This window comes from Cornus florida, unplaced genomic scaffold (assembly GCF_030987335.1).
Source record: "Cornus florida cultivar Cherokee Brave unplaced genomic scaffold, ASM3098733v1 CherokeeBrave_3.0.0_Hap2_Chr08, whole genome shotgun sequence".
NCBI lineage: Eukaryota > Viridiplantae > Streptophyta > Magnoliopsida > Cornales > Cornaceae > Cornus > Cornus florida.
In genome coordinates, this window is record NW_026775578.1 from 22,141,583 (window position 1) to 22,164,638 (window position 23,056).

General features: G+C 35.8%; 1 protein-coding gene across 3 annotated transcripts; it reads left to right on the forward strand.

The window, feature by feature from the left end:
• The first annotated feature begins 914 nt into the window (after window positions 1-914).
• LOC132270766 (UTP--glucose-1-phosphate uridylyltransferase 3, chloroplastic) lies at window positions 915-21,420 on the forward strand. 3 transcript variants are annotated; one of them, XR_009469571.1, is made up of 19 exons: window positions 915-1,838; window positions 2,439-2,619; window positions 2,707-2,856; window positions 3,013-3,174; window positions 3,294-3,466; window positions 3,584-3,650; window positions 4,364-4,530; window positions 6,067-6,225; window positions 10,498-10,589; window positions 10,702-10,796; window positions 12,284-12,361; window positions 12,552-12,647; window positions 13,716-13,790; window positions 13,868-13,959; window positions 14,047-14,209; window positions 14,636-14,696; window positions 19,035-19,690; window positions 19,775-20,070; window positions 20,144-21,420. XR_009469571.1 is itself a non-coding variant. In XM_059771966.1 (17 exons), exons 1-17 carry the CDS (start codon window positions 1,162-1,164, stop codon window positions 19,142-19,144), a joined length of 2,598 nt encoding a protein of 865 aa, XP_059627949.1. In that variant the 5' UTR covers window positions 915-1,161; the 3' UTR covers window positions 19,145-20,071. The 3 variants fall into 3 exon arrangements, 1 of the variants encoding a protein (XP_059627949.1); XR_009469570.1 differs by having other exon boundaries at window positions 19,035-20,070; XM_059771966.1 differs by lacking the exon at window positions 20,144-21,420 and having other exon boundaries at window positions 19,035-20,071.
• The last annotated feature ends 1,636 nt before the right edge of the window (window positions 21,421-23,056 follow it).

Genomic DNA, 23,056 nt, shown 5'->3' on the forward strand with positions numbered 1-23,056 from the left:
GGGATGAAACTTAACAAAATTTAAAAATATTTAATCCTCAAAGCCTTAAAGTAAACTCTTCCACGACAAATAAAAGTAAAGTTACGGGAATTAATTTTTTTTCAAAAAAAATGGTGAAAGTGGTTTTGTGTTAAAAAGAAAGATCATATGTGGGTTTGTAAAATGACCGTTAGATTTAATCTAACGGTCTATATAAAAAGTGTGGATTATTTTTCTTGCTCCATGGGGAGCAAGAGATCAGGACTCTATATATATATATATACAATTTGCTTGATATTTAATGTTACGTCTTAGCTATATAATATTTAATTATCATTATTATTAAATAATTAAAATATATTTTATGTTGCATTAGTCATTTAAAAACACCTTAATTAAAAAGAAAAATAATATTCAAAATCCAACACTCCTACATGAGAAAGCATCCCAGGATTGGATATTAGTCACATTTAATGCAACAAAAAATAATAACCATAACTAAAAGGAAATTATATTCCAACCCAACACAATCCCACAAGAGACTAATTAAAATTTATCAAATGAAGATTTGTGCTTGAAAAACATGGTTGCAGTTAAAATTCATTTGTTCTCATTTCTTCTTGTTCAACTCTCTCTAGGATCTCATTTTATTTATTTATATATTGAAAAGTTGAAGCAAGGCCATCGAGACTAACGCTCATTGATTGCCATTGTTGATTGCCATTGAATTTGTGTTTGATATCTCTCATTTATTTTATTTTATTACTGTTCTAGTTTAGGACCACTACAATAGTAAATGAATGAATTTAAATTGTTGTTATGATTTTTTTTTTTTTTTAAAAAAAAAAATGCAAAAAGAAGACATGCAAGCAGAGAATAGAGAAGATAGACAGCGAAGTGAGCCAACCAATTAAACGTAGCCCTCTGAGATGAGGTTTCTTACCACAATAAATACTACGAGACATTGTCCGACGACTGATTCGAATCTCTCTCTCTAACCTCGGTATATGCTTCCGGAATCTCGTCTTATCCTCCTCCTCCTCTCTCTCTCTCTGTCCTCCTCTCTCTCTCTTCTCTTCTTCTTCGTCTTCTTCTTCGTCTTTCTTTCTTTCTTTCTTTCTTTCTTTTTCACTTCAATTTTCATACCTCTCTCTCTCTCCTCTTCTATTCTCTCTCTAACCGATGGCGCGCGCAACTCCAATATTTCACAACAACAATGTTCTCTTCACCTTTCATTCCAAAACCTCTCACTCTCTTTCCAACTCTCACAAGTCTTCTCTCTTCCACTCCACAAAACCTCTCAACTCTCTCTTTTTCCCTCCATTTTCAACATCTCCGTCACTATCGTCGTCGTCAACACGCGTGTCCACCGTCCCCGTCGAGTACGCCCCACCAGCACCAGACTTCGATTTCCACAAAGAAATCGCTCGCCTCCGAGCTCTCCGATCCAATCTTTCCAATTCCAAAAATTTGAAAGAGAAAATCCGAGTGATTGATGGTGATTCCAGAGTGAATGGGTTTTTTCATAGACATAGAAATGGATTTTCTAGGGTTTTAAAGTCTTTGAATTTGGATGAACATGAGTTTTTTTTGCTTAAATGCGTGATTGCTGTGGGGCAAGAACACGTTCTTGATTCGTTTCCGGTTTCGGACGAGTTTGAGTCGGCGAACAGCTCGTTGAAGAGTGCGCTTTATGCTTTGGCTGAAATCATTGAAAAGTGGGATGCGAGTGGTGGTGAGAGTTGCGGAAAGAACGTTGATTTGAGGTTTGATAATGAAGAAATTGGGGCATTGAGAACATTGCTCAAGACTCTTCGAGAGATGGAACAGTTTTATGACTGTGTTGGAGGAATCATTGGGTTAGTGTTCTTTCTCAGATAATTTTTGTGTTTTTAATTTAATTATATGTTGTTTATCTATTTTGAGTTTTAATTCCAAACTTTCAACATAATTTACGAACTAAAGATAGACTAGTACCCAGATTAACCATGCTGTTCTATTCTTCTTCATATGCAAGAAAAAAGTTGGAATTTTGTGTAAATTCAAACCCACAAAGTAGCAGCAGGATCATATTATTGTATATACTTGTATATTGACTGCATTTCCAAAGAGAGGAAAATTGTTCTTTTCTTACGACCCTCCGTGCTGTCGCGATCGCTTACTATGCCCTTTTTTTGGCAGATTGTTGAGTATTATTAAATCCCTGATTTATTCTTTTAACTAAGAACCACATATAGGGGTGAACATTTTGTTCGAGTCCGGAACAAGGGATGAAGTGCAATTCCAACAAATTGTGATGACAAGTGACAACCCTTTGGATGTGGATCATTTATTTAATTTCTTACTCAAGTTAATCTTTTCTGTTTACTTCATTGAGATGTTGCAAAACTGTTTCCAATATCAAAGCTATTTGCAATTAGGCGCGCGTGTGTTTAGCTCAAACAATGTATTGGTTGCAGATATCAAATAGTGGCACTAGAGCTTCTTGCTCAATCAACATATAATGGACCGGCGATAAATTGGTCCCAGCACATAAATGAATCAAGGGAAAGCCAATTTTTAGAAATTCATCCTCCTAGTGTACTTGATCTTTCTAAAGATACAGAATATGCTTCTCAAGCAGCTTTATGGGGAATCGAGGTCAGTTTCTAAAGTATGTTTTTTCATTTCAACACAAAGGATGTTACACATGTTATTTTGGAGTCACAAAATCTTATTCTTTTTCAGAGCTTGCCAGATTTAGGCGAGATTTATCCTCTTGGAGGCTCTGCAGACAGGCTTGGTTTGGTCGACCCTGATACAGGTGAATGTCTTCCTGCTGCAATGCTTCCTTATTGTGGACGGACTTTATTGGAAGGTCTTATAAGAGATCTTCAGGTATAAGATCTCTGTTTGTCAAGCTTGGAAATTTTGTTTGTGCATTTAATGCTTGACAATAAGAAAGAATTATCATTGACATTGCTCATTGCTGAATGGTGATTCTACATAAATGTTTTTAGACTGAAAATAATGGAATTTTATTACTATTGGAAGGCTCGAGAGTTTTTGCATTTCAAGATATTTGGGAAACAATGCATCACTCCTGTTGCAATTATGACAAGTTCGGCAAAGAACAACCATGAACACATCACATCACTTTGTGAAAGGCACAAATGGTTCAGAAGAGGCCGATCAAGTTTCCAACTTTTTGAGCAGGTTTTTTTATATGAAAGACTATTATGATGTCTTATGCTATTGCTCCTCCTTAAAATGCTTCTTTTCTAGCTTATATGAATGAAATTATGCATTTTGTAATTTAATTTGTGAATTCCCAGCCTCTTGTTCCGGTTGTGAGTGCAGAAGATGGCCAATGGCTGGTCACCAGACAATTCACACCTGTACGCAAGCCTGGTGGCCATGGAGTGATTTGGAAACTTGCACATGATAAAGGCATTTTCCAATGGTTTTATGATCATGGAAGAAAAGGTGCAACTGTTCGACAAGTCAGGTTAGCTTTAGCTATACTATTTGTGATTCGAAGATATTTATCTATTTTGCTTCATGAGAATTAATATGGCAATGAATTTTGATTTTGGAGTATATGTTGACATTGATGAATTTGCAGTAATGTTGTGGCTGCTGCAGATTTGACTCTCCTGGCACTGGCTGGAATTGGTTTGCGCCATGGAAAGGTTGGCTTCATTTTACGAGTTCATTACATTGTGTCATTTTGGCAGAAACTAAATATTCTTTGGGTGTCAGTTTTAGGTAGCATCAGTAAAGTATTTACTGTGTCTAACATCTCTGAGATGTATACTCCGTAAGTTGTCAACATGTCAAAGAGTGCTACTTGTGGTGAGCCTATTATAAGGATTAAGCACTTCATGAATGTTTTGCTATAGTAGATGCCACACAGCAATCATGTTTTAGACACATGCCAAGGCTCTCTTGGACGCATATTGGCTCTTATGTTCATAGTTTTTCATGTGTTTCTATGTGCTTATATCTTCTCAGCTTTTACTTATATTCCTTATATTTGTATCTACGGTGACCTATTTCATTTATTTGCTTTTGGTTGTGCACCTGCATTATGAAGTAGAAAAATCTTATAGTTTATTAACATATCTGACACCGGATACATGTGCTGCTGTTTTTGATAGATAGTCTTACATCTTTTCAGAGACTTTAAAGGAAGAAAAAAAAAGTTTTGTTAGTTAAACTTATGTGCAAAATATAGTATGTTTTAAACAATGTAGTTATAATATGGAAAATATACAATCAAGTTTGGGTTTGACTTGTCTTGACATTAATACAGAAATGATTGCTTTTATGAGAGACGGGATTTTAATTTTTGAACTCTAATTGTACTACCTTTTGCATTGATTGCTAACTGCTAATCTTACAGAAACTGGGATTTGCATCATGTAAGCGTAACTCGGGGGCTACAGAAGGAATAAATGTTCTAATGGAGAAAAAGAATCCTGATGGGAAGTGGGCATATGGTTTTTCATGCATTGAATACACCGAGTTTGACAAGTTTGGAGTCATTGATGGACCTCTTTCTCCTAATAGGTACGCTAAAAAATCTTTATGCCTTAAACTTGCAAATGCAAAAGGATGGTAGAATCATGTGCCCATGGCTTACAGTTTCTTTTATATATCTATTTTAGATAGTGGTTTTTATTTTATTTTTATTGAGGATTCTTTTTGACAATGTCACAGAGCATTCAACATATCCCATTAGGAATACAGATGGAATTACTGACTCATTCCTACTTTCAAATGTAAACCATTTTGCTGTTTAGAACTTCTACCGGTCGTTATGTGTAACAGATTGTTAGATATCCAAGGAATTTGCACTATGTTCTGGACTGATACCTTCAAAATATCAACATTGTGTGGGTTAGGGTACAGTTCCTGAAAACCAATATAGTGATTAGTGAATATGAAATATTTGGATTAAGGGGATCTTAAAATATATATATATAACACTAAATAAAAAGTAAATCAAATAAATAAAAAAGTTGACGTACAATATAGATATATTAAATTGTTTAAATGAAACAGCAATACACTTTGTATTGCGGCTATTGCATTATAATGTTATTTATCTGTTTGATTAACAATTTTTTTGCATGCTTTATGGTATATTGGTATTATCAGTATAGATCTCCCGATTGAAACAACATTATTAGTATTAACCTTTGTTGATAGATTCAGGTTGACTGATTATTACCACATGATAGGAATTAAACAGCACAAGCATAGGTGGAAACTCAAAGTGACAATACTCAACATTAATATTCCCGACACTTTCCCTTTACATGTGCAAATCACCATTTTGTAGCACCGAGAATACTTAAAATTAATAAGCATAAACTGCTAAAGAATACTTGCCAAATCCTACCGTGAAATATTAGTCAAATCTTGTACTTCATAAACAGGGTGTGACAAACATGTCCTTTATATAAGCTGCAACAAATGCAAACTTTGAAGAATCTTTTTTTTCCACTCTCTCCCCCCACATTTCCAACACTAACCTCTTCGGCGTTATTTTTTATTCTTTTTGGATAGGCAAGACAAACTCACAAAACCAATTTGTCCCATTTGGGACTTGAACCCTTAACCTCCTCTTTGGAAGGTGGACGATATATTAGATACCACTTGAGCTAATGCTTGGTGGTATTGTGGCATTAATTTGTATCTATGGATTGATATGGCACCTAACTTAGATTGGTTGAAGGCTTCAGTTTAGTGGGGCGTATCAAATTGATGTACAATCTGATTGATCCAGCAATTGCATTATGTTGCGTAGAAGTTAGAAGACTTGTGGATAATAAATTCATTACCTCAGTGCTTAATTTTCTGTTTTTGTTGGTTTTTTATTCATCTAGTTTCTTGTATGATATATGTTAATTTACTCAATGTAAAGTTAAGAAATGTTTGTATTTGATTACATATGATCAATGAGTTAACAATTGGTTGTCATATCTTTTGCATATGAAGTTCTTTAGTAGATTGAGTCATCTGTAATGTCTCCTTCCTAATTTTTGCATACCAGAAAATTATATAATAGTCTCCAACGTGAATCTTGTTCATCATGTTAAGTTTGCAGGCAGAGTTCCCTGCCAATACAAACATTCTATATGTGGATTTACCTTCTGCAGAGCTTGTTGGATCAAGTAATGATGAAACCAGTTTACCAGGCATGGTGCTTAACATAAAAAAGCCAATTACATATGTGGACCAATTTGGAATCCAGCATTGGTATGTTAAAAACTTTTGTTACTTACTTTCTTCAAGTTTATATATCTAACCTGTTGATGTGATCTTCTCGTTAGTATCATCTAGATGCATGTCAGGCAATACATCCTAGGTTCAAACGTTTGGAGGGAATACATTCTTATCAGCTGTCAAAATAGTTTTGCATATTCTGCATGCATGTTATATATATTTATGTGCGTGTCGATAATTCATGATTTACTAGCAGTTTATGGAAGATGCATGAAGGAACAATTGAAGGTGTCTATCATGTGTTTAATTCTCAGTGTCCTGCTATACATAAATGCTTTTGAACTGAAGCAATGATGATTATTGTGCTTAAAAGGTGTGTTTGTTTTATTCCAGAAGAGCATATTTTGAGAAACCTGAGAATGGCCAACAATTTTGAGAGTCAAAATTTGAAAAAGTATCTTTAAAACCATATTAAATAGTGTTTCTTTTTTATAATACCAACTTGGTATCAACTAGTGGTTCTATATACCACTTGGCCATTAGCCCAATTGGTATAACCTCTCCTCCCTCAAAGGGGAGGTGAGGGGTTCGAGTCCCATTGTGGGCAAATGTGAGTGTGTTTATGAGTACTTACCTAACCGGCAAAAAAAAATAAATAAATAAATAAACTAGTGGGTCTATATGCTGCTTTTTATTTTTCATCTTGCTTTTAAGGAAAATGAAGGGTGTACTATTATTAATATTGATTTATCGGATATGCTTTTATATGTGATTGTGATTAGTAGATCCTTGATATATAATTATATTCACCTTTTTCTGTTTTGGTTATTGCCAAGTGCAATCTGCATACCTCCCTTTGGCATTTGTATTTCCAGGTAGTGAGGTAGTATAAGTTTACATCAATACCTTTAGTCTAAGTCAGAATGTCAAGATTGGGAGTCTGTAAGACTGTATCTGATAGCTTCGAAGTGTTCCAAATCCATTGTAGAATTTAAATGAAAAGGAGACTCGGAAGATTTCATGAAATGCAAAGATGTCAAATTCAGGGGAAAAAAATTTAAAATTCTTGAGAACTCTGAGAATGTAATGTCTTCATCTAGGAAGCATGGACACTTCTATGTAGGAGTTGTTTCCATATCGGAGACTTGTCTAACACCGACACTTCTTGAACATTCCTGGACACGTCCTTGACAATTTGCACACAAATTTAAAAATAAATTATTTTCTGGACATGTGATCGGCGCTTTTTGACACCTAGGCTCATTTGATTCCACATTTTATGTTTTTGTTGTAAAATATTTTCCAAAATTTTTTACATGTAAATTTTTTTTCTTGGTTTCCTGTGTTTGGTTGAAATTCTAAAAAGAAATTTTCCACAAAATATAAACTCCAACCAAAAATTTAAAACTGAAGGCTAAAACATCTTCTGATTATTGTAACGTTTTTGCAAGGGAGGCGATATCCGCACTCCAATTTTGAACAAATGCACTTGATTTTTAAAGAAAATGACTTTATTGTCCCTAACTACTTAAGTAGGAGAATTAAGCATTAATGAGCTTTGGGACACTTTTGTCGATATCGTCTTCCTTCTGCTATTCATAATCTCCCACCCAAACAAACTCCTCTTCTTCCTCAGCTCATCCCATTTCTACTCTTCTAATTTCTCTTCCATTCCCTGTCATGCATCTTCTACAATTCCAGCCTCATCCTTGGTCATACAGAGAACCGCTTCGTGGTCCCAATCTCTTTTGCCCTGATTAGGGATGGCAAAGGGTAATTTTTTAAAACCAGGCGGGGAGGGGACGGGGATAGGGTAAACCCGCCCCGCCCTGCCCCACCCCGTTTAGGATGTACATTTACTAAAATACCCTTATATATTATGATATATTACTAAATTATATTAAGTATATATAAACATACTTCTGAAAATAAGAAAAATTATTTGTTTAAAAAATTATAGTGTATATTAAACGGAGATGGGGATTGCGGGGCAAAGATGGGGAATGGAGGGCGGGGGCGGGTATGGGGATTGAAGTGAAATTTTAAACGGGGATGGGGATGAAAAAAATTACCAGGGATGGGAATGAAGAATGAGATCCCCGCCCCGCCTTGTCCCGCCCCATTGCCATCCCTAGCCCCAATGCCCCAACACTACCACCACCAGTAGAAAGCCTCACCACACAATCCAATGTATTTCTTCCACCCTTTCATCAACTTCGATGAAATTCCATTGAAACCTCCATCATTTACTTTGAAATCGTAAGCACCCCATCATCATAAGTGATATTTACATGTTTTATGAGTCCCTCATCGAAGAGTTCTAGGTAGTTCTCCACCTAAGATAGACAGTGGTGTCCAATTCCGTTGATCTTATCAATTTCCAGTAGGGCTGTAGCCAGAGAACCCGTTGGAGTTTAAATGTGGAGGTGGGGGTGTACTGAGGGTAGGGAGAGCAAAGGAGAGAGGGAGAGAGTCGAGGAAAATGACTTACTGAGTTTTGGTGTGTAAGATATATTAATTTAAAAGACTGTAAAAAAGTTTTGTGGGTAAAAAATATGCTCAAAGTTATGTACAAGCAAACACCGGAAAATAGAAAAAAATTTCTGGAAAATATTTCACCTCAAAACAAACGGAGTTTTAAAAACATAATGTTTAATGTGTGAGAACATAATGTTTAATAAGTGGCTTTCTTTTAGTAAGGAAAAAGCATGATTGTAAACGAAAATCAAATTAAAGGATGATACAAAACTTCTTAAGAAGTTCGACCTCCTTGTTTTTTATTTTTATTTATTTATTCTTTTGGGACAAAACTATGTCAGAGTCACATAGGAATGTTTTATCAAAGAAATGGACATCAGAGGTGGGGAATTACCAAAATCATGTGTTTATGTACACATATAAATGTAACATACACGCATGCACATGTATATCGTGTCCTTACTATGCCTTTGTCTATGCAACATGGTGATTATTTATTATTGTGTTAATCAATTACCAATAAGTAACATATGTAAGATGTTGCTTATTTACATGTGTACATATGTAATATATCATATGTACACACGTAACATACTCGTATACAGTGACGGATATAGAAAATTATGTGAGGGGGGGCAAACTTATATAGAAAAAAAAAAAAATCAGTGGTATAAAATGCAAAAACAAAAAATTTCAGTGGGGGCAGAGCCCACAGTAGATCCGTCCCTGTTCGCATGCACATGTATATCGTGTCCTTACTCTGTCTTCGTCTTTGCAACATGGATGATTATTGGTTATTGTAATTCAATCATTTGAGAAATTCACATTGCGTCCGATGAAATGTTACAAGAACTGGAGTATTTTTTTTGTCATATCTACCTATCAAATATATATATATATATTTATATTTTGATGTGTACTGGAATTATGTATATAAAAGTATTTGAAATTGTTCCCATGTCCTCATATTTGTGTTTTACTTCTTTAAGGTTTGTCGCTTCATGTCCATGTCCCCAGTCCCTTATCAATGTCCATGCTTCATAGGTTTTAGTTTATCCCATAGAAATTCCGGATGCAGGTTAAAGGTTGAGTAAACCCTCCTATTGAGTCATTAATAGTCATTTAACATATAAATGAACTCCTGTGCTGACATAAAATCATTGAATCCAATGACACGATATTTTCTTGTTTTTCAAATTAAAATTTGATCAAGTAATCCAATCACATTTACAAAAAATAGAAAATTGCATGGAAGATTTTTTTTCTAGTTGGTACTAGATTGCATGTAAGATTTGATATAGAAAGTTGCATTTTTTACTAGAAAAACGGTATTTCTTACAATTTAAAAGTACAAAAGTAATAAATAAATTATTTTTAAAATTTACTAGACAGTATGAAATTATTTGAAATTCATGTTCCCAATTAAGAAAATGTAGAGCCATTTCATTTGAGAATTAACATAGAACTATTATCTTGGTATTGCTAAATGAGTCAACTCTCATTTGTTTTCTATACTATATGAGTTCTTGCTTTATGGATATTCTCTGAAGAAGTTGCATACAAATTTACTATTGCTTCTACAATACTGAAAGTGGATTGAGATTTTGGCAATCTTGACTATTGGTTGATGAGCTAGACATAAGGTACCAAAATTTTGTGTCAGTATTTTTGTGTTTACTAGGTCTTTTCTGCTTGGTTTTCCATCAATTTTCCATTAATAACTTCTTCTTGAAATCTTCTCCTCTTTTAGTGAGGTTAGTTTTATGATATTTGCTATTACTTATCATGGCATCTTTGCTGAAAGCTAATAACTTTTTCTTGTGTTAGTGTCTCTGGTGGTCGGCTGGAATGCACAATGCAAAATATTGCTGATAATTTTTTCAGTACGTATGCATCTCGATATTATAAAGGTCTAGAAGGTATGCTAGTGTTTACTTTCAGTTTATTAAGGTTTGTTAGTTGTACCATATATGTGTTTCTTATTCATGTGTTATTGTCTTGATGGAAGTTATCTTGGCTACATACTAACAGATATGCTGGATACCTTTATTGTGTATAATGAACGAAGGAAGGTTACATCATCTGCTAAAAAGAAAAGAAGACATGCTGACAAGTCTTTACACCAGGTTCTACTCTATAATAATTTAGAAAGTGTCTTTGTTCATTAGGGAAACAACTGAGATTCTGCTTTGAGATTCTACCTTGTCTAAAGTCAGATCCTCAAAACAAGAGTTGAATCTCTATATCTTTTCTTACTATTTCTATTTATGTCCTTTTCAGTCTTGTTCTACCACTCTCATTCCTTTAATCGTATTAACTTAATCAGTGTAACTGTGTGTTTGCATTCTGCACTACACATGTCTGAACTATTGAATTATGAGTCAGCTCGTTCTTTTTGATAACCTCTCAAGGTGTTGTCCGGGTTTACAACACTCAATTTATGTCTACACTTTTCTTAGAGCTTGTTATTCCTTGGCTCTCTGTATTTTTGCAATAAGAAGCTTCGTAGCAGTCTTAATTATCTTTAAAACGGTGGAGGTCTACCATGTAATCCATTTTGTCATACTGATGAGCATAAAAGTTTTTATCATTTGAAAATTAGAAGTTATAAGATTGATGTGATCAATTGCAAAAGGCTATATTTATCCTGTCTATTACTTCCATCGTATTTGTTATTCTCAGTGAATTAGTCATGCCCTTAGTCTTTCATGATAAGCAGTTTGCCCTCATTGGTAATATTAAGAGGTGAACTTGCTTCATCACTGAAGTTACTAGGCTTCCGTTATTTTATGCACCGGCCTTTTTGTTTAAACTCTGATTGTGCCTGCAAGTGGTACTGTGATGTCGTACTTTCGTTAATTCATTCTTCACCTATACTCTAAACCTATGATTAGATAAATAATAGCAAACAACTCGCTGCCTTGGAATATTTTCTTAATCTATACACTTATCTTGGCGAAACTACCCTGATCTTTAGTTTCATTTAATTGGTCTGTTATCTACATCCTCTGTCTCTGCAACTGTTATTTGTGATTGGGTTGAATTGTCACTGCAATATTATGTTAACCACTAAATTCTAGGGCACTAGATATCTACCATCTGCATTGTAAGATCAAAACATGTAATACTTCTATTCTAATTCTGAATTCTAAAATTAGCAAGTTAGAAACTCTCTTCTTATTCATCCTTTCCTGTTTATACTTTGCATGGAAATTATTTGAAATAAAAAATATTCTGAACTTTAAAGATCAATGTTATTGGATCGATAATTCGTCTATATGAGCTATGTTATAGAAGTTGCATTTGAAAAGGGAAAGAAATTGTAGATAATATTTTTGGATGATTCATAAGGTTCAAATTCCTAGGATCAGACTTCCTTGGTGTGAGAACTTCGTAACGATCTTATAAAATTCTGTAAGGTGTTTTTACGTTGGGGCACCTTAATGCATTCCAAGATAAATATATAAAAACCGTTGTTGATTATATCTTTTTTTTCTGGTTTTAAAAGTTACACGATTTGTTTCAAATGGAGTTTAGAATGGAACCTTATAACTGATAATTCATACTTAATTAGCCTGATGATTTTTTATTTTTTGCAATTGTATCTGTGCAGACTCCGGATGGCGCACTGTTGGATACTATGCGCAATGCCTATGATATTCTTTCCCATTGTGATATAAAAATTCCCGAGGTATGTCCTTGCATATCTCCCACGACGGTAACGCTGAACTTTCTTCCAATGATTTGAGATGAATGTTGTTACAAATTTTACCTATCAGTAAATTAATTTAATTTATTACATGTTCAAGCTCTATATTTGCTTGTAAATTTTCTTCTGAAGCATTGTTAAGCTAAAGTATTCTTCCCTTCGTATTTGGAAGATTGAAGGAAACGACACGTATGTTGATTCTGGACCCCCATTTCTCATCCTTCTTCATCCTGCTCTTGGACCACTTTGGGAAGTAACTAGACAAAAAGTAAGCTCACAATACTCTGCCTGTGTATATATATGGTGTGGCTGGGCAAAACTTCTTTTATCTTTCCGTTAGTTCCTCTGTTTCGTTTCGTTCTTTATTTTGTTTTCTTCTTTCTTCAAACACCTCCCCCACCCCCCAACACCCCAAACACCACGACCACTCCCCTGTAGTTATAGTCAGTCATTACATCACTCACCACTATGTCCGAAGTTTGAAAAGTAGAAGTTCTTGGTGTAAATTGAGAACATTTAGAGAATGGTTATCCTAATTAAACTAGAAATTTTTGTTAGGTGTCAGTTAAAGTTTGTTGTCATTGTGAAATTTCTTGAGGGCATTGGAGATTTCAAGTGATTTAAAATGATTAATTTTATACTTTTCCAGTTTTTTTAATGAATGAGCGGCCAAAAAGCATAGACATTTATTAGGACCTGTTTCCATGTCAGTCGTGTGTCAGAAAATGACACTTCCTGGACAGTTGACCAATGAACTTAAAATATTGAATAAAACTTTCTTTTTGCATTGAAAATAAAGTATAATTGTAAGAAAAATCAAATTTATGTAAAGGTTGACGATATTTAAATATACAAAAGAAGGATGGTTTTATTGAAGAAGTGGGCATAGGTGTATGAGATGAGTCATCAATTATGTGTAATAAGTACACATTTATGTGCATAAATTGATACACAATCACACACTTATTAATATGCCATGTCGTCGTTATCTGTTTCTCTATGTGATTGGAATGATCATTGATTATACGATTTATAAGTTACAAATTTCGTATTATAGTAATAAAAAAATTATTTGTTGTATATGCATAATTCTTAAATAGAAAGATATATAATTTATTACTGTGTCTTGCTGTGTCCTTGTCTTATTTTCTTAGGATATAACATATCAATGCATCCGTGTTGTGTCATGTCCATGTTCCATGGCCGTTACCCTGCTTCTTAGATGAGCGGCTTTTTATAATTCTTCCTCTTGCTTAATGTTGTAGTATCATTCAAAGATTGAAGAGCTGAATAGTTGAGCAAAGAAATCTAACTATATCTTTTTTCACTGTCCTAGTTTCGTGGAGGTTCCATTTCTGAAGGTTCTGAATTACAATTAGAAGTGGCAGAATTGTTGTGGAGGGATGTTCAGGTTGAAATAATTTAGATATATAATAAATGAAGCCATGTAAATTATTATTCTAAGCTAATCTGGTTTCTCATTTACAGCTTGATGGGAGTTTGATCATTGTAGCTGAAAACTCCATGGGCTCAACCAGGGTTGATGAAAATGGTGAACCCATATTACAGTATGGGCACAGGTAATATCATGCTCCATTTTCTTCTCTAGACTTTTAAAGAGTAATAGCAGTTGAATATATAAGTTGAAATTGATTCCATTCATGTAGGTGTGGAAGATGTAAGTTACAGAATGTCAAAGTTGTGAATGAAGGAATTGACTGGACTTCGGGAAAAAATTTATATTGGAAGCATGAGGTGCAACGGTTTGAGGCATTAAAGGTCATACTTCTTGGAAATGCTGAATTTGAAGCAACAGATGTTATCCTTCAGGTCAGATTGAATGAGATAACTTTACATAAGCACTAGACGGCTAGCGGTTGCTGAATACCCCCGGCCAATCAAAACACCCATTTTGCTTGATAATAGGAAAGGGATTGCTTTGATTAGGTGTATTCAGTAACCACTACCCCTCGCCTGGGTACCCAATAACTTCTCCTATTTTACTGTCCAAAAATAAAGGCAAATGATTCAGAACCTAGCATATGGTAGATAGTGACAAATTTGCAATCATCCAAACAGGAGCTAATTGTTTTTGTCAATTAATTGACTCAAGGGCGGGCAAGTTACAATATGTTGACCATTTTCCTAATACTCAGTTTATAAATGGAAATTGTAACTTGTTATGCATCTATTTAATGACATAATATACTCAAATTCTGCTCCTTATCCCCCCCCCCCCCCCCCCCCCCCCTGCAGGGTAATCATGTCTTTGAAGTCCCAAATGGCCACAAGATGAAGATTACATCCGGAAATTCAGGTTTCTAAAGTTTAGTTAGCTTAACATTTGTAGCATAAGTGGTTTCTGTATCTGCTGACTTTAGTAATAAGATTTCCAAGTATAGTTGACTATTCATCAGTCAATACCAATTATTTTCATGGGGTACGTGATTTGGCATTAAATGTTTATTCTCTTTTTCTTTTTGTCCCTTCTGCTCTATTATCTCGTGTTACATTAAGTAGAAGAATTGGTCTCACAGACTCGCATTGATCCCTATCTACAAAACATAAAAATTAGTAATTGACTGTGAGCCTCTATATTATGCTGTAACGACCCGAACCCTTGGGTCCGGACCATTAACCGGGTCTTTGCCCTGACCCGAGGTCAACTAAGTCATACCACTACTTTTCGAAGTCATGACCTATCATACGAGTCCATCCAGGGTTCCAAAACATCCCCAAATACAACTCTGCAGAAAGGATCAGCTGCCACAGGTCAAAAGACAATGATCAGCCGGTTGATAGCCCTCCATCGGCCGGCTGGCAAAGTAGGATCAGCCGGCTGACCTACAGTGTCGGTCGGCTGAAACGATGGGGAAAAATGAATGCTCACGAGACTTTCACTGTACAAGCGTCGGTCGGTCGGCCGAAGATAGGGTTTCGGTAGGCCGAACCTAGGGTTTCGGTCGGCTGATGGTGAGGATCAGCCCGCCGAAACAAGGCCTCAGACCTCAAAACTCACTGGAAGGGTCCCTGTCTGGGCTCAATAAAATCCCAACTCTCCATGGACCTGTCTTGCAACCAATTCCCGAATTCATGGCAGCAATTCATGACATAAAATAATTGGAAAACATCTACTGGAATTCAAAACATAACTCTATTGCCCATCCACTTCCATAAGTTTCCATATTTTCAAATATACATCAAGTGTGTGTGTCAAAAGATTATAGTCACTTTACAGAACAATTACATCTCATAGATTACAACTTTACAAAAAAAGTGGGCTAAATACGAAAGATAACAAAATAGGTCCCTAGTCTTCGTCATGCTTGTGAAGGGTCGGCGTCCACTACTTCTTTCCCCGCCCCTGAAAAATGTTAAATAATGGGGTGAGCAATTTGTTCAGTAGGTGGTGCCTAAGACACACCTCTTGTGGCCTCGTGAATCCAAACAATGAATAGGGATAGAGAATTAGGGATCATGCCTTACCGGGAGAAAATACAACATCTAGCTCCAACTCAAAATAGACAATGCCATTCCGTGATGTGTGATGTTATGTATGTCGCTCCCCATGTTTCAAATCACTTCCATTCTTCACTTTTCAAACCGTTAATGTAACCCGTCCCTCGGTACCCCCTTGGCAACACGAGAGAAGGATTGGCTACTGTCCCTGACCCTTGGTAACCTCGCGGCGTCATTTGGGGCCCAGATAGCTCAACCACACTAGGGCGATCTCCCTAGTTTCCTCTGGGCTACACTAACGCCACGGACTCTCGGTAACCCCTTGGCATTCGGGTTTTCACAAAAATCTGTTTCTCAAATATTTTTCTTCCAAAAACTCCCTTTTCATTCATTTCAAAACATTTCCCTTCCTCCATGCCCAATGACATGCATGTATGTCTCATGCCTTCAATACTATGAAAATGAGAGATTTTCATAAATCACAATCAAGCATTCTTTACCAAAATTTCAAAGTTTCTGACACAATTTACAACACAATAGACATAGAAAATCAACACATCTATATAAAATTATGAACTTTATACATTACAACAAAATCATTCTAGGGTAATTATCATCAATTAGACAAATTAACAATATTTGCAAGAAATTAACTCACTAAGGAACAAGAAAATGTAAGTTAGAGACCCCTACCTCAATCCAAGCCAAAAGCCCCAATTTGTTTCCTAGATCCCAAATCTTCTAGAGTGCACCGAACACGAAATTGCTCCGATCAACTTATAGATCTTGACGTGAGCTTCAATTTGCCGCAAACGGCACTCAAAATTACCAAATATTGAGAAAGAAATCAAGAATTAAATCTTGAAACCAAGAAAAAGAAGAGTCTAGAATGGGAGAGAGAGAGACTTATGGGAGTGAGAGGGAGGAATGAGAGAAATGAGACCAAAATGTGGTCTCATGACCACTTAAGAATGATAGTGGGTCCCACCACTTTTCCTTTTTATTTTTCCTTTTCTTTTGTTTTCATTTTACACCACATACATACATATACACACATTTAATTCACAATTACTTAAAACACATAAAATAAAATAAATATGATGCAAATGAATCCAACTAAAGCCCCTGTACTCGACTATTCCTGTAGTGGGTCCCACATGGGACCGTCCGGCCCGAAAAGCTGAAAAATGTAAAAATGATCACCCTTGCATTTCAAAGAGTCCTGAACTCAATGAAATGCCCCAATCAACTCTCGGACACAACCGGCACACTCCACAGTGTCCGGTACGAAAAACGGCAAAAGAAGAAAATACCCTTGCAACAACAAAAATTCCGGAAAAATGAAAATGCCGAAAATTGGAAACATCACATATGCTGTCTACCTTCTGGATGTGCGGTTAACTCGCTAAATGCTCTTCCATGGAAACCCTGCCAAGCTTTCCCTACACAATGCCTTACAGTTAGATTTCAGTCCAAATTTGCCATAGCCTGCAGCCTTCCATCTGAAAGAATCCTCCCTAACAACACAAATGGAAGCACTATAAAGCAGCTGAAAAAACTTATCAGCTAAATTCCAACTCCCTATCCTACATTGCTCTATAGAACATTGGTGTCTGCAGAACACTTCTCAGAATGATTGGTATCATTTGCAGTAAAAGTTTCCTTATTAAAGGTGCTACTGTAAAGGTCAGGGAAGATAACTATGATGAAAATCACCATAGTACATATTTCCAGAACCTCACCATAGTCCCCATGGCCATTGCCTTGAATATGTCAGAAGGATAGAGAGAGTACTTTTTAAAAGAGGCAAGTTGCTGCCTTTTGATTGATGTTGCCTCTTTTAACCCTCCAACATCTTCTCAAATCTCTCAACCTACAACATCCCAAACCAAGGTTGCCTTAAAGGCTGGCCCAGGAGTAGTACTGATTGGGAAATGGACCAACTTTACATCCGAACTCAGTTGGACTACTCCAAGTCGCCAGCTCTCCAACTTCAATCAGCTCAGCTATACCTCAGTTCACTTCCAGACACTGTTCGACTTCAAAGCACAAAAAATTACATCAAGACATGTCAACTGTTCCTCAGTTCCACAAAAGATCACTGTATCATCGGCTGCAAAGATTTGCAAGACTCAGACTGGATCACCACTAATCAGGTCCTGCTCTGAAGCCCTTTTGTGTACCTCACAACAATAAACAAATGGAGAAGTGGACCCCCCTGCCTCAAATCCTTAAAGCTTGAAAAAGAGTTTGCTGGCAATTCACAAGCCTCGAGAATCTAACTGTGGATATGCATGAATTAAACCATTTCCACTTTGCTGAGTTAAATTGCATATTTGGTATGGTAGTATTTTCAACTCTATTCACTATGGCTTTCTTCTAAAACTGTGATGTGAAATGTGGTTCCTTTTTGCAACTTGTACAGTTTCTTATACTAATCATCATAATACTAATAAATAAATAAATAAAGATTGTACAGTTTCTTATGTCCAGGACCAAGGCACACAGCTTTTGTTTATTGACCTTACATGGCTGTTGATGTCTACTGGGCTATTAGCTTTTATGAATTTTGTTGAAGGATATAAATATTAAAGTTGCACCCTCTCCAACAGCTTAAGCTTTTGGAGTAGATGGTTGTTAACATGGTATCAGAGCCAAAGGTCTCAAGTTCAAATCTTATCGTCACCCTAATTAAAAAATTGAAAAACACGTGTTGGACCAAAAGAAGGGTACACGTGAGGGGGCATGTTGAAGGATATAAATATTAAAGTTACACCCTCTCTAATAGCTTAAGCTTTTGGAGTAGATGGTAGTTAACAAATTTAAATATTGATCGTTTTTTCTTTGTCGGAAAATTTTCTGCCACTGAAATTCCTGTTCTCTATTCTGTTTTGACTAAAGCAATTATCCTATCGGTGTCTTGTTGGGATTGGGTTGCAAAAGATTCTTCATGGTTATATTGTGTTGCTTCTTTTCTTGTTGTGTATGTAGTGTAGTAATTATTTTGTTTCTGAAGCAACTAATTTTTATTGTCTCACCAATAAAAAAATTCTGCCATTTATGTCTCTTCTCTATCTCATTCATATTTTGTTTTATATTGTTAGTTTTATATAATATCATAATAATTCACTGCAGAAGTTTCTGTTGGAAGCATAAAATAGGTTCACTTATTTTTGGGTTTACATTTTCACTTCAGGTTTAGTCATCCAGTTAAACCCTATTGAAAAGAAATTGATGGACAGTGGAAGCTGGCTCTGGAACTACAAAATAAAGGGCACACACATTCAACTGGAACTGGTGGAGTAGTAAAAGAGAAATGAGATCCCTAATTTCACATTTATATGATCGTGGTTCTCAAATGGGTTCGGAGCTCAAGTTCAGCCTGGTCTATTTTTGCTTTGGTTAAACGGAAGTTGAACCTCTTTGACCATCTGATCTTTTTTGTAAATTATGTTCAATGAGAGAGCCTAGTAAGACCGAATTGGTATCGTCGGCGCTTTGTAACTTTACTGTAAATCCTGTAAACAGTGTCAAAGCTAAAGTAATGAAAGAAATATATTTAAATTTTCCTTTAAATTGCAGTACTTCGTGTAGATGATGCGTTTATTTGCTTTTCATTACAATCGCAAAAGAGTACCTCAGAAAACTTACAGTTGCAAGATTTATTGCTTATTGGTTGTCATTTTGTTGTTTTTTTTGTACCAAGTCATTTGTTAGTGTGGCTGGATTTAACACTATTCCACTTTCAGGGTGAAATTCATGCAGTCCAGAGATCACTTGTTATGTTAAATTGGAACATGGATGTTGCTGGAATTATTTCCTGGATCATCATTCCGTTTTAGAAGAGTCCAGGTATATTTGCTGCTATTTATTATTTCTTGTTTGTTTGTTTGCTTGGGATCGTGAATAGGCTGCACTGACATTTGGAGTCTATAGCTGTTGAGAAGAATATACCACATTTTGCTCATCATCATTCCGTCATTGCCTTGTTGGCTTTCTTGCAAATACTGTTGGTGGAAGCATATACCACATTTTGCTCTTGTTGGCTTTCTGGCAAATACTGTTAGCGGAAGGATATACCGAGGTTTGAAGCGCAATTGGGTGTCTAGAAAATTTCTTAATCAGTCTGATCAAGCTGCTTAAAAAAGGAGATTGTTTTGCTGAGTTACAAGAAACCCTGTCAAACCAAGATGGAAGGCATGGAAATCCAAGTGCAGTGTCGATTGAACACGGTAACCAATTGTTTAATTTACACAAATTATACATTCCACTTTGCAGCTACTTACTGTCTCTGTTATCCAACAGGAACAAAAAAATTGAGAGGCCTGCATCTGTGGAGTAATCTAAGCAGAGTATCATCCTTTCTTTGAGCTTTCAGGGACCTATTAGCAGCCAGCTTTGGAGAGAGGAAGAACTACATGGATTTATCAACCATCGTCTCTCAACCTCCTCTCCATCTTTGTACAGCCCCTACAGCAATCTGAATCACACGAGGTCCACCCAAAAGTAGAGCAGACACTGCTATGGTTACTGCTTATCATTTTATAACAGGCCCATGAGCAAAGGAACCCCCTACAGCAACACTTCCATATTTAACAGTATAAACCACAGGCTGAAAATGCAGAGGTGAACTCTTTTCCTAGTTCAGTGTCTTCCACCAGTAGCCCTGCCTAGGCCAAAATGACTATGGGAAGGACACCAATGATCGCCTTGTAGTTATCTATCATAGACATGCTGAAGATTGTTATATTGTCAATTGTGCTGGCGGCCAATGTCAGATTCTTCTTGTTGAATATGAAAAGGTTACGTAGGGAAGTGGACTGCATTTTTCGTGGATTCTTGGGTCAGGAACAAAGTAAGGTCACCACAAATGAGATAGCGCCTGGCTTGGCAATTATCCTGCAGTTATCCGCACCATTCTTCGTGGGTAATCAAAGCTCCCATGCCGCCTGCTTTTGGTATCTGGCAACATGATTTGAAGTGTCCCCAGTTGAAACACTGGTGCCATTTTGCTGGCATCCATGGCAGCTTTTATAGCAGAAATATATGATCATATGCATTCTCGCACAACTCTCTATTGCTACTGCTTCTCTAAGTCCACTGATGATGGTGATGCAGACTCCACGATTGATTTGCTGTTCTTCTGGTACCATCGGTGGATGAAACTCTTGCATCCATAGTTTGCTATGAGGATGGTGTGAATTAGCGAATGAATTTAGATCATAACTGTGCCATGATGGTAACTCCCTAGTCAAGTTGAGAGAAATCTGGCAGCGAAATTCATGTCGGATGTTGAAAACCATTGATTGAGAAGATGAAGATTGATGATGTTTCCTACCAACGTCCTAGGCTTCTTCAACAATCAAATTTCTTCATCATAATCAAAATGGCTTTTCGAACAAATGCAGCTTAAAGTCTATGTGAGGTTGCCAAAATGGATGAAGCCCTTATTTTTGCTGTTCTCATTGCTAGTAGCAATCTCTGGCTCTTTTTTCCATTGTAGTACCAAAACTTCACTTTTCTAACAACAGAGTGTAACTTAAACATCAAAATTCAATGGATTGATGTTATTATATAGTCTACTTACTTTGTGTTTAGATCAGATGGAATCCCAATAAACTCAAACTCCGCTAAGCAGTTTCTGTAAGGAGTGCTTATGATTCTTCTCATGAGAGTGTACTCTTAAAGAGTAAGAGCATTACTCTTTCCCTAATTACTTATTAGGTTGGTTATAGAAATTTTACTTTCACTCTATTTAAGTTTATATCCTTAGTCAAAACTATATGTTATCATAAACTTCTTGATTTTGGTTTTTTCCTGTGGGTTGTGATTCTTGTGATTAGATGGGAATGAGACGTAATTATGAAAAAAATTTCATTATGTTTAGATCAATTTAGCACTATCAACTTCTATTATTTATTCTCTCAAGCTAGTAGAGAATATTTATAATTTATCATCGGACACATATAACCTTTTTTCATGTATTATATAATTTCGTGTGGGTGACACCAAAGGAATTTAAACTCCCAAATTTCAAGACGATGTTAAGTTAATTTCAAGACGATGTTAAGTTAGAGTCATTGTATTTATTTCTTAACAAATTAAATCTCAATGAAATAAATAAATTTAAATGTCAACGGTGTTAAAAACCCGACATCATTACAACACAAATATATATATATATATATATATTTGCAACAGAGAATCCGGACTCCAAAATCAAATCATAGTCAAGGCCCATCCGTCTTACTTTCTCTCTTGTGGTTTCTATGTCAAGTGAAAGAGGTTGAAACGTGCAAATTTGCTTTTGTGTCACAAGTGCAAGATTGTGGAAGTGGAGGAACAGCAAGTCAAGTTAGAGCGTGAAATGATAATAATAAAATTTTCAAACCACATTTTGTCAACCCTAAGTGGAACACTTCCCACTTCTAATCATATACGTGGGCTGGGCCCACTTGGCCCACTTCGCATTCCCTATTGCTCCATCAAATGTAACCTCTTCCGTCATTCGATAGCAAGTGTAATACACGCGCCGTCCTGCATATTCCCATACACGGTGTCAGTGGCGCGTGGAATAACAGGGTGGACGGCCTTTTGTTGTTTTGTTTGGCTGGTTTTGAAAATGACACACACTTTCCTCTTGAAGTGAGTGTTTGGATGAGCACTGTCTTCTCTCTACCCTTTTCCCTTGAAGTGACAATTATTTCTTTTCTTCTTTATTTAAATAAAATTTTAATTTAAATAATTTTCTTTTGGAAATATCGTATATAAAGTTTCAAAGACATCATTCATTCTTTTGTGATATAATTTCAACAAACTACTTTTGTCTTTTACAAAGAATTTCAAATTTTTAATAATTTGACGGTGAAATTATCTCAGTTATGATAGGTTTGAGAAGGAACAAATATGTACTTCACTTCCAATGGAGAGTGTACACAAATCTCATCCTTAAAATAAAAAAAAATAAAAAACTACTTCCAAAAGAAATAAAAAGTTATTGAGTTTTAAATTTTTGAAAAAAAATCCCTTTTCTGAACATATATAACTTAGTCGCACCATGCAATACTAACGTAAATAAATGTGATGGATTAAATTTTTAGTAAAGTCACATAGTCTATTTATTACTAGAGACAAATTATTATAATCCTTCCTTCACTTGAAAATTTATTTCAAAAAAGAATGTAACCTCTCATACCGTACAAATCACCCCCTTCATGA